This window comes from Callionymus lyra, chromosome 9 (assembly GCF_982586985.1).
Source record: "Callionymus lyra chromosome 9, fCalLyr1.hap1.1, whole genome shotgun sequence".
Lineage (NCBI taxonomy): Eukaryota > Metazoa > Chordata > Actinopteri > Syngnathiformes > Callionymidae > Callionymus > Callionymus lyra.
In genome coordinates, this window is record NC_141826.1 from 27,682,386 (window position 1) to 27,694,887 (window position 12,502).

General features: G+C 40.8%; 1 protein-coding gene across 2 annotated transcripts in view; it reads left to right on the forward strand.

Annotated features, from left to right (window-relative positions):
• The window catches only part of arhgef6 (Rac/Cdc42 guanine nucleotide exchange factor 6), a 45,002-nt gene extending 33,882 nt beyond the window's left edge, over nucleotides 1-11,120 (forward strand). The window contains exons 12-22 of one of the 2 annotated variants that reach the window (XM_087798722.1): nucleotides 201-347; nucleotides 2,360-2,446; nucleotides 2,942-3,017; nucleotides 3,071-3,183; nucleotides 3,284-3,442; nucleotides 4,177-4,197; nucleotides 6,507-6,603; nucleotides 8,105-8,191; nucleotides 8,281-8,380; nucleotides 10,470-10,524; nucleotides 10,594-11,120. In XM_087798722.1, the coding sequence (XP_087654848.1) occupies nucleotides 201-347; nucleotides 2,360-2,446; nucleotides 2,942-3,017; nucleotides 3,071-3,183; nucleotides 3,284-3,442; nucleotides 4,177-4,197; nucleotides 6,507-6,603; nucleotides 8,105-8,191; nucleotides 8,281-8,380; nucleotides 10,470-10,524; nucleotides 10,594-10,713 (1,062 nt within the window). In that variant the 3' untranslated portion in view covers nucleotides 10,714-11,120. The remainder of the gene's footprint in view (nucleotides 1-200; nucleotides 348-2,359; nucleotides 2,447-2,941; nucleotides 3,018-3,070; nucleotides 3,184-3,283; nucleotides 3,443-4,176; nucleotides 4,198-6,506; nucleotides 6,604-8,104; nucleotides 8,192-8,280; nucleotides 8,381-10,469; nucleotides 10,525-10,593) is intronic. The other variant, XM_087798723.1, reaches the window with a different exon arrangement.
• The last annotated feature ends 1,382 nt before the right edge of the window (nucleotides 11,121-12,502 follow it).

Consider the following 12,502-nt stretch of genomic DNA (forward strand, 5'->3'; position numbering starts at 1 on the left):
GTTCACGTACATGTTCACGTACATGTTCACGTACATGTTCACATACATGTTCACGTACATGTTCACGTACATGTTCACGTACATGTTCACGTACATGTTCACGTACATGTAGATTCTACGAAGTGGTTTCACGTCCTGCTCCAGGTTCTCCTGATGGTCCTGAGGTCTAGATGTGACGAACATCTCCCATGTGTCTCCAGATGCAGTGTCAGGAGCTTCGGAAGCGCAAGAACCTGGAGCTGCAGATCCTGTCGGAGCCGGTGAGAGGATGGGAGGGAGACGCCATCAAGAGCCTCGGTCACGTGACCTACATGTCTCAGGCTCACGTGAAGACCGGCTCCAGCGAGGTGAGAGTTGAAGGTTCAATCATCTTGACTGAGGTCAACGTTATCTTCCTGCGTTGATAGATGTTTGTGAACGTGTTTGTGAACATGTTAGTGAACATGTTTGTGAACATGTTAGTGAACATGTTTGTGAACGTGTTTGTGAACATGTTTGTGAACATGTTTGTGAACATGTTAGTGAACATGTTAGTGAACATGTTTGTGAACATGTTAGTGAACATGTTTGTGAACATGTTAGTGAACATGTTTGTGAACATGTTAGTGAACATGTTTGTGAACGTGTTTGTGAACATGTTTGTGAACATGTTTGTGAACATGTTAGTGAACATGTTTGTGAACATGTTAGTGAACATGTTTGTGAACATGTTAGTGAACATGTTTGTGAACATGTTTGTGAACATGTTTGTGAACATGTTTGTGAACATGTTAGTGAACATGTTTGTGAACATGTTTGTGAACACGTTTGTGAACACGTTTGTGAACATGTTTGTGAACATGTTAGTGAACATGTTTGTGAACATGTTAGTGAACATGTTTGTGAACATGTTTGTGAACATGTTTGTGAACATGTTAGTGAACATGTTTGTGAACATGTTTGTGAACACGTTTGTGAACATGTTTGTGAACATGTTTGTGAACATGTTAGTGAACATGTTTGTGAACATGTTTGTGAACATGTTAGTGAACATGTTTGTGAACATGTTAGTGAACATGTTTGTGAACATGTTTGTGAACATGTTTGTGAACATGTTAGTGAACATGTTTGTGAACATGTTAGTGAACATGTTTGTGAACATGTTAGTGAACATGTTTGTGAACATGTTTGTGAACATGTTTGTGAACATGTTTGTGAACATGTTAGTGAACATGTTAGTGAACATGTTTGTGAACATGTTTGTGAACACGTTTGTGAACACGTTTGTGAACACGTTTGTGAACACGTTTGTGAACACGTTTGTGAACACGTTTGTGAACATGTTAGTGAACATGTTTGTGAACATGTTTGTGAACATGTTTGTGAACATGTTTGTGAACATGTTAGTGAACATGTTTGTGAACATGTTTGTGAACACGTTTGTGAACACGTTTGTGAACACGTTTGTGAACACGTTTGTGAACACGTTAGTGAACATGTTTGTGAACATGTTTGTGAACATGTTTGTGAACATGTTTGTGAACACGTTTGTGAACACGTTTGTGAACACGTTTGTGAACACGTTTGTGAACACGTTTGTGAACACGTTTGTGAACACGTTTGTGAACACGTTTGTGAACACGTTTGTGAACACGTTTGTGAACATGTTTGTTTGTGAACATGTTTGTGAACATGTTTATGAACATGTTTGTGAACATGTTTGTGAACACGTTAGTGAACACGTTTGTGAACACGTTTGTGAACACGTTTGTGAACACGTTTGTGAACACGTTTGTGAACACGTTTGTGAACACGTTTGTGAACACGTTAGTGAACACGTTTGTGAACACGTTTGTGAACACGTTTGTGAACACGTTTGTGAACACGTTTGTGAACACGTTTGTGAACACGTTTGTGAACACGTTTGTGAACACGTTTGTGAACACGTTTGTGAACATATTTGTGAACATGTTTGTGAACATGTTAGTGAACATGTTAGTGAACACGTTTGTGAACACGTTTGTGAACACGTTTGTGAACACGTTTGTGAACACGTTTGTGAACACGTTTGTGAACACGTTTGTGAACACGTTTGTGAACACGTTTGTGAACACGTTTGTGAACATATTTGTGAACATGTTTGTGAACATGTTAGTGAACATGTTAGTGAACACGTTTGTGAACACGTTTGTGAACACGTTTGTGAACACGTTTGTGAACACGTTTGTGAACACGTTTGTGAACACGTTAGTGAACACGTTTGTGAACACGTTTGTGAACACGTTTGTGAACACGTTTGTGAACACGTTTGTGAACACGTTTGTGAACACGTTTGTGAACACGTTTGTGAACACGTTTGTAACCAGATCTTCTTCCACAGGAAAAAGACGAGCGTTACGTGATGCTCTTCCCCAACATGTTGGTGATGCTGTCGGCCAGTCCTCGCATGAGCGGCTTCATCTATCAGGTCTGAACCTCAACCATTGTTTTCATTTGTGTTTTCATTTGTGTTTTCATTTGTGTTTTCATTTGTGTTTTCATTTGTGTTTTCATGTGTGTTTTCATTTGTGTTTTCATTTGTGTTCTCATGTTTGTTTTCATATTTGTTCTCATGTTAGTTCTTTTGTTTGTTCTCACGTTTGTTTTCATGTTTGTTCTCATGTTTGTTTTCATATTTTTTCTCACGTTTGTTTTCATGTTTGTTCTCATATTTGTTTTGTTTTCATGTTTGTTTTCATCTTTGTTCTCCGAGTGACGAGTAATGTAATTACAGAGATAAAAAGTTATTTATTTGCATTAATGTTGTTTTAAATCTATACATTACTATAAAAGAACTCAAGTCAAGTATATTTAAGGTACGATTAAAAAAGCGATTCATTGGATTTACACAGTTTTATCTTAATTTAGCTCACTTGTCTGAAGCTCAAGAACGAAACCAAACTTCTCCTGCTTTGACTTCCAGGCTCGACTCCCGCTCGCCGGCACAACAGTCACGAGACACGCCGACGACCCCGACAACTTCGCCTTCGACATCTCAGGTTGGCGTCTGACGCCGGATCTGGAACGAGCTTCTGATCCGTTTGTTCCGCAGGAGGTTCGATGGAGCGAGTGACGGTTTTCTGCGGCGGCGCTCAAGACCTGAGCGAGTGGCTGGAGCACCTGCAGCCCTTCAGAGGCGGCAGCCCTGCAGGGACCATCCTGAAGGTCAGAGAACATCTTTGTTCATGTTTAGAAGTAAAATTATTTTCTTTTTCCCCTGATATTCATTTTAATTTATATATTGTATTCATTTTTGTTGGTCCAGAGCGTTGAGGGGAAGCCTGTGCTGGGATCCTCTCACCTGTCTCACCTGGGCAACACTCGAGGGCCCCTGGAACCCCCGAAGACCAGCAAGCCGTGGTCGCTCAGCTGCCTCCGCCCGGCGCCGCCGCTGCGACCGTCGGCAGCTCTGGGTTACAAAGAGGTAACAAGTCGCAGTTTCACGTTCATTATTGTTACGATGCTGTAATTACACTTTTTTTTTAAAAACCTTCCTCGACACATTTATTTGATCTTCTTACTTATTTCTTTCTTGACCAAAAATCATATGCGAGATCTTCTTCTTCTCTTTTTTCTCTTTTGGCTTGACGGCCCCTAACTTCTGTGCCAGCGTCACATGATATGATATAATGTTCGCTCCAGAAACCACGGGTTAAAGTTCTAAACGTTCATGAAAGTATTTCTATGAAGAGAAACAAAAACTACAAGTTTTAAATTTGATTGATTTGATTCTGTTTCTTCCCGGATCAGTAACGTACTTACAGAACTCATAGTTAAAATAATATCAATGACAATAATCATTAAAATAATAGAATCTTAATCAATAATAATAATGATTATAACATGATAAAAAGATAATAAAGTCAAATAATTACGATAAATGATGGTAAACAAACTTTAAACATTAGTCCATGTGTGTTGATTATCATGTGATTTTACCTTGAATTAAAGAAGAATTTAATTGATTTGCACTCGTGCATCACAGATGTGTGTGTGTCGGTATATAAGTGTGTGAAGTGTGAAGACGTGTTCGTCGACCACACGCGTGTTTCCTGTTCGTACGACGGTGAAGTTCGACTGGTCTGCAAATGACACGTTTTCTCTTTGTCACATGATTCACGCTCTCCTCTCGTCCTCTCTTCTTCCTGTCTTCTGTAGAGGATGTCTTATATCATGAAGGTAAGGTTGTTTCTGTGTGTGTGTTCAGTGGGGGTGTGTGTGTGTGTGTGTGTACGTGTGCGTGCCTGTGTGTCTGCGCCTGCTTCACTTCTACTCACCTCTTCTGGTTTCCTCTTCCTGTTTCTGCGTCTCTTTTTTCTGTTGACGGTGTCAGAAACTTCTCTCTTCCTCCTTCATCACCAGCCTGACCTTTAGTTTGATTGATTGATTGATTTTAGAAGCAACACAAACACAACCTGCCGTCGATCACAAACTAATAATCAATAACTTTACATGATTATTATTATGTCAACATTGTAAACACTTGGATCACATGTTCGTACTGAAATATCTTCTCATGGTTTGAACTCACCTGAGCACACGTTCACCTGGAAGACGAAGCAAGTTTATTTACTGTAGATTATTATAACTATATTACATACATATATACTATATAAATGACTCGTAACGTTAACAATCATGTTTGTGTTTGTTGTTGATTGTAACTGTGAAAGACGATGTAACATCTATGGCACGGCTTTATGACCTTGAGGAGGGGGGAGCCCGAAGAAAGGGGGTGGGACCGTTGTTGCGTTGGCAAGATCACCTACCCCTCCTTTGATACTTGTGCGCTCACAAACGAGTTTTAGATGTTTTGGTTGTTTTTCGTCCTCCTCATGATGAAGGTGCTCCAGAGGTTGGCGGCCATCTTTGTTATGTTGAAGGAGCAGAGTCGAACGTTCATGTAACAAAATAGTGAAAAACAATTTTAGTAGAAATTAGTATTTGTTTTTCTTTGTGTTTACATTGGATCTAAATCTAAACTGTTGCCAAACCAGTTCTTTTGAAAAGCTGTCGGTGCCGTAACATCCAATCAGATCTCTTAGTGTTTCCACTCAGTGGGCGGAGCTTATGACCAAGAAAGCGTCCCATTGGTTGATGTTGTAACTTGTGGTCCAATCAGCTGCAGCTTCACTAACATGTGTCTGTGAGTGTGTAGATCAATAAAGTTGTTGTTATAGTAACACAATCAAACATGTGAGACAAGAGTCATGTGACTGAACTGATGACATCATCATCAACAGTAAAATAAATCAATAAATAACGTTGAGCACGAACAGAAAAATGACATCATTAGTGAAACCGAGTCATCGGAACATATTGAATTGATTCAACATTTCAAATGTTAAAACTATGATTTATTTAATCAAAATATTGTTTTGTTCGATTATTTAATCATTTTTATATTGAAAAGTTACATTTGTTGAATCAAAAATTGAATATTTTTAAATTAATTTGGTTTATTAAACATAGTTTGATTCTAATTAGAAGATATTTTCTATTTGAATCCTTTAAAATTGAATTTAATGACGTCACACTATGACCTCATGACTCTGAGGATTAAATCATAGATTGTTTTGATCGTTTCCTCATTTTGAAAAAATTCAAAATGGATGATTCAAGTCTAGAAAAGAAACCATTAAGTCTCTCAATTAAGAGTTTATTCAATTAAAAATAATGAAATATAAAAAAAACAAAAAACATTTCAATAAAATATCAAAGTTTAAACTTTGAAAATGTTAAATTAATTCAAACTCAGACTGATTTTCCCAGCAATAGTGAAGTGACCTTGAGTCGGTCGAGCTTAAGAAGCGTCAATAATATATAAAATATATATAAAATATAAATGATCCTTTTTTTAATCTTCAGCAGAAATATATCTTATTTATTGTTATTATTTGATGAATTTATTCGATGTTTATAGCAGGAAAATGTCTTTAAATCAAGGTTCAAGCGCCTCTGAACTCATCGTGGTGCGTTCAGGTTCCAAAAGATACGGATATTTAAGTTAAATTAATGGAATAAAGACTTTTGGTTTTTACAAAAAAAAGATTCAGATTTAATGTTTTAAGGAAATTGTTTAAATTGAGATTTTTTTTTAATAATAATAGAAACAAAAACATAACAATCTAGATTTGTGTGAAAATAAAGGAAATAACATGTTCTCTATATGTAAATATATGTAAATATATATATATTTACATATATAAACGTCACGTTGAAGTGAAACAAGAGACGATGAAACATCTTCATCGTTAATGATCCGTTTATTGATCAGTTTATTGATCCGAGACGTTCGATCACATGAACCAAACCTCGCGACACATGCTTCGCTGCCGTGTTTGTCTGTCGACCAGGTGTGCGTCTGTGATGTGTGTGTCCTTCACAGGTGTGTGTCCTTCACAGGTGTGTGTCCTTCACAGGTGTGTGTCCCTCACAGGTGTGTGTCCCTCACAGGTGTGTGTCCTTCTAACCTGTCTCTCCTCCAGGACTCCAGCAAGAGTCCTCGGCAGATGAAGAAGTTCTTGCCCGGCAACAGGAAGAAGGAGCGAAAGCCTTCGGACGACGAGGTTCATGCCAGGAAAAGTAGGTCATCGTCGTTGATTGTTGTTGTCATGGCAACACCAGCTCACCTTGACTAGTGTTAACTAGTGCTGTCATAACCAGCAGGTGTTCCCCGTTCTCGAATTGTGTGTGTGTGTGTCTGGTGTGTCTGGTGTGTGTGTGTGTGTGTGTGTGTGGGGGTGTGTGGGGGGGTGTGTGTGCGTGTGTGTGTGTGTGTGTGTGGGCGGGGTGTGTGTGTGTGTGTGTGCGTGTGCGTGTGTGTGGGGGGGTGTGCGTGTGTGTGGGGGGGGTGTGCGTGTGCGTGTGTGTGTGTGTGTGTGTGTGTGTGTGTGTGTGTGTGGGGGGGGTGTGCGTGTGGGGGGGTGTGCGTGTGCGTGTGTGTGGGGGGGTGTGCGTGTGTGCGTGTGCGTGCGTGTGTGTGTGTGTGTGCGTGTGTGTGTGTGGGGGGGTGTGTGTGTGTGTGCGTGTGTGCGTGTGTGTGGGGGGGGTGTGCGTGTGTGTGTGTGTGGGGGGGGTGTGTGTGTGTGCGTGTGTGTGTGTGGGGGGTGTGTGTGTGTGTGGGGGGGGTGTGTGTGTGTTGTGTGTTGTGTGTGTGTGTGTGTGCGTAAATGTTGCCCTCGGTGTAAAATCCTTTGTAAATGCTTCAGACTGAATGCTTTTTATTGTTTTAAAGTATTTTTCTTTAGTTTTTTCATTCATTTCTAGTTTAACTTGAGACTTTTGTAAGTTTTAGTATCGATTGATTTCTTTATTCTTCCCACATTGTTTCAGCAGTACTTCTATATTAGGACGTACAGTACACGTATTGAAAACAATACATTAAATAATAACAATAGGAATAAAAGACAATAAACGTATAACTTTGTAATTATACTTCAGTGTCTCTTTGTTCTTTTATTTTCACCTATTAAAGCATTTTGTGTCTTTAAAAATGAAAAAAAATTGTAACATTTTCTCTGTTAATGCGTCACAAACATGTTCATGAAACATTAATAAAACATTAATTAATGTATTTAAAGTAGTTATGAAGGTCTATAGTCTCTTAAGACATGATGATGTCATCAGTTCAGTCACATGACTCTTGTCTAACATGTTTGATTGTGTTACTATAACAACAACTTTATTGATCTACACACTCACAGACACATGTTAGTGAAGCTCCAGCTGATTGGACCACAAGTTACAACATCAACCAATGGGACGCTTTCTTTGTCATAAGCTCCGCCCACTGAGTGGAAACACTAAGATTAAAGTCATGAAGTGAAGTGAGATGTTTGTGATCAACTCATTGAAAGTTGAAAGTTGTTAATTCAAAGACACTTTACTTTTATCACTCGTTTCCTGCTCGGCCTTCATATCAACAAAGACATAAAATAAAATATTTTTGACACAAAACTATTTTATTTTATGTCTCCCTTAAAAAAAATCATCTTCTTTTTTAGCAACATTTGTCTTGAATGGTAATGGTTGCGTTTTGGAGCCAGTGGCACAGTTTTGTTGTATAATCAAAGCGACTCTGCAGGTACGGTGGCTCTGGAGGAGGACGCTCAGATCCTGAGGGTGATAGAAGCGTACTGCACAGGTGCGAGTCTGCATCAGGCCAGCACAGGTACAGGTACAGGTACTTGATGACAAGAATATATGTTTGTAACATGTGTGTGTGTGTGTGTGTCTGTGTCTGTGTGTGTGTGTGTGTAGTCGTGCGCAAGGAGTGTGTGCCGCAGGTTCTCCTGCCGGAGGAGGAGAAGATCATCGTGGAGGAGATGAAGAGCAACGGACAGACGGTGATCGAGGAAAAGTGAGATCTTCTTCTTCTTCTTCTTCTTCTTCTTGTTCTTGATCTTCTTCTTCTTCTTCTTCTTGTTCTTGATCTTCTTCTTCTTCTTCTTCTTGTTCTTCTTCTTGATCTTGTTCTTGTTCTTGTTCTTGTTCTTGTTCTTCTTCTTCTTCTTCTTCTTCTTCTTCTTCTTCTTCTTCTTCTTCTTCTTCTTCTTCTTCTTCTCCTTCTTGTTCAATGAAGTTGTGATTTTCTTCTTAATCTGTTTTATTCTTTCACTTTTTCCTCGATAATAGTTTTAACTTCATTGACTCGGTAGAACTTGAAGATACTTTTTATTAAATTGAACAAAAATACTTTTTATCTTGTTTTGTAAACGAATGAACATGTGGTTCGTGACAAACGGCTCAACAGCGGTTGCATGACGTTGTAGTTACACTCTTCCGACACCGGGGGAGCCAAAAACTATAATTCCGAACTCACGTATTATTGCTTTAAAGTTTAATTTTGTTTTAAAAAGACTTGTGTGTTTTAATTCTTTAAAATGTGTTTTTTAATTCATTTTTGAAATGGTATTCAATTTTTTTTCTCCATGTAAATTAAAATTAAATGTAAACTCGTCATAAAACAGTTGATCTAGAAGATGTTTTTTTTATTTTGCCCTCAGAACTTAATATTACAACATTACAGCAACATTGATTCTCTTTATTCTCTTTACACTAACAACTACACACAACTTACTTATGGTGCCAACAAAACACTGAACTCCCATGATGCCTTTCTACACATGTTGTCAAAATTCAAGAAGTAGTAGTCAAAAAAAGCTGTGATTGGTCAGATGGGCGGCAAAGCGTTATGGGAGCTTCTCAGGTCTCTGTTACTAAGAGGGTGTTGTTGAGAGAGACTTGAGTTCAAATACATGTTTATTTAGTGAAGTGGAAATAAGTAAATAAGTAATATTTATAGTGTTTTCCAGACCAGAGTCACAAAGAACTTAAACAATCAAAACAATATTCAATAAAAGATATACTTAAAAGGTCAAGATAAAACTGAGACAAACAAGAGTCTCAGAGAATCAAGGAAAAGCTCAAATCAAAGTGTCTTGAGATGTTTCTTGAAGGAGTCAGTAGATCATCAAACACAGATGTTTCTTGAAGGAGTCAGTAGATCATCAAACACAGATGTTTCTTAAAGGAGTCAGTAGATCATCAAACACAGATGTTTCTTGAAGGAGTCAGTAGATCATCAAACACAGATGTTTCTTGAAGGAGTCAGTAGATCATCAAACACACATGTTTCTTGAAGGAGTCAGTAGATCATCAAACACAGATGTTTCTTAAAGGAGTCAGTAGATCATCAAACACAGATGTTTCTTAAAGGAGTCAGTAGATCATCAAACACAGATGTTTCTTGAAGGAGTCAGTAGATCATCAAACACAGATGTTTCTTAAAGGAGTCAGTAGATCATCAAACACAGATGTTTCTTGAAGGAGTCAGTAGATCATCAAACACAGATGTTTCTTGAAGGAGTCAGTAGATCATCAAACACAGATGTTTCTTAAAGGAGTCAGTAGATCATCAAACACAGATGTTTCTTGAAGGAGTCAGTAGATCATCAAACACAGATGTTTCTTGAAGGAGTCAGTAGATCATCAAACACAGATGTTTCTTGAAGGAGTCAGTAGATCATCAAACACAGATGTTTCTTGAAGGAGTCAGTAGATCATCAAACACATGTTTCTTGAAGGAGTCAGTAGATCATCAAACACAGAGATGGTTCCAACAGTCTGGAAGGATTTCTCTCCTCTGGTCCTGAAGTTCAGGAACCATCAGTAGATTCTGATCCACAGACCTCAGAGCCCGAGCTGGGGTGTAAGTCTGGATCAGATCACTGATGGAAGGTCTGACCATGAATAGATCTGAAAGTAAGAACCAGAATTTTAAAATGATCCTGAAAGAAACTGGCAGCCAGTGAAGAGTTTGAAGGAGAAATGTGAGTTCTTCTACTAGAGCGGCTCAGAACTGGTTTAGACACAAAGACATTTTCTTCACGTTTGCTGCCAGAATATGTTATTACTGTGAATCTAGTGAAACGATGCTTCTCTTGCAGGAGTCTGGTGGACGCTGTGTACGCGCTCAAGGATGAAGTTCACGAACTGAAGAAGGTAAACGTGCGTCGTGTCAAAGGTTAATCTCAAGGTCAAAGGTTAATCTCTGGATCAATGTGTCTTCAGGACCAGAGGTGGATGAAGCAGTTCCTGGAGGAGGAGCAGAAGTCCAGGAAAGAGCTGGAGCGAGTCGTCAAGAAACTGGCCAAACAGAAGAACGAGTGCGGGTGGGATGATGGCCACTGAACCTGTGTGTGTGTGTGTGTGTGTTTGTGTGTGTGTTTGTGTGTGCGTGCGTGTGTGTGTGTGTGTGTGTGTGTCGATGAGAACGAGCGTCCATTTTTCAACCCACGCATCAAGAGCTGCTGCACGAGGACACGAGACTTTTGTCCTGATCCTGCAGACGAACTTGATGCTGAAGAGTCTCCGTCGTGAGACGAACCTGAGACAATATTCTCGTCTCCATCGACGCCACGAGGGACGGAGTTCGACGCCACGATGGACGGAGTTCGACGCCACGAGGGACGGAGTTCGACGCCACGATGGACGGAGTTCGACGCCACAAGGGACGGAGTTCGACGCCACGATGGACGCAGTTCGACGCCACGAGGGACGGAGTTCGACGCCACGATGGACGCAGTTCGACGCCACGAGGGACGGAGTTCGACGCCACGAGGGACGGAGTTCGACGCCACGAGGGACGGAGTTCGACGCCACGATGGACGGAGTTCGACGCCACGAGGGACGGAGTTCGACGCCACGAGGGACGGAGTTCGACGCCACGATGGACGGAGTTCGACGCCACGATGGACGGAGTTCGACGCCACGAGGGACGGAGTTCGACGCCACGAGGGACGGAGTTCGACGCCACGAGGGACGGAGTTCGACGCCACGATGGACGGAGTTCGACGCCACGAGGGACGGAGTTCGACGCCACGATGGACGGAGTTCGACGCCACGATGGACGGAGTTCGACGCCACGAGGGACGGAGTTCGACGCCACGATGGACGCAGTTCGACGCCACGAGGGACGGAGTTCGACGCCACGATGGACGGAGTTCGACGCCACGATGGACGGAGTTCGACGCCACGAGGGACGGAGTTCGACGCCACGATGGACGCAGTTCGACGCCACGAGGGACGGAGTTCGACGCCACGATGGACGCAGTTCGACGCCACGAGGGACGGAGTTCGACGCCACGAGGGACGGAGTTCGACGCCACGAGGGACGGAGTTCGACGCCACGAGGGACGGAGTTCGACGCCACGAGGGACGGAGTTCGACGCCACGAGGGACGGAGTTCGACGCCACGAGGGACGGAGTTCGACGCCACGATGGACGGAGTTCGACGCCACGAGGGACGGAGTTCGACGCCACGAGGGACGGAGTTCGACGCCACGAGGGACGGAGTTCGACGCCACGATGGACGGAGTTCGACGCCACGAGGGACGGAGTTCGACGCCACGAGGGACGGAGTTCGACGCCACGAGGGACGTTCTTCGACTCCTCGCTGTTGCTTCAAACGACTCTTTTCTTACCATATATTTGAATAGTTTTGACTCAATATTCGTTTGTGTTTCAGCTTCTAGTGAATCAGTTACTCACTCACAATTATATCAAGTTCAGCAAAATATATATAAAATATAAATTAGCCTTTTTTTAATCTTTAGCAGAAATATATCTTATTTATTGTTATTATTTGACGGATTTATTCGATGTTTAAAGCAGGAAAATGTCTTTAAATCAAGATTCAAGTGCCTCTGAACTCATCGTGGTGCGTTCAGGTTCCAAGACGACGTTTAGAAAAGTTACGTTTTTAAGTTTAATTAATGGAATAAAATACTTTTTACAAGAAAAAATATTAATATTTAATGTTTTATGGAAATTGTTTAAATTGAGAAATTTTTAAATAATAATATAAACAAAAACATTCAAATTGACATTAAAATCTAGATTTGTTGTACAATATAGGAAATGAAATGTTCTCTCTGTATATATATAATAGGAATGTTTATACTTTATTACACATTTTTGT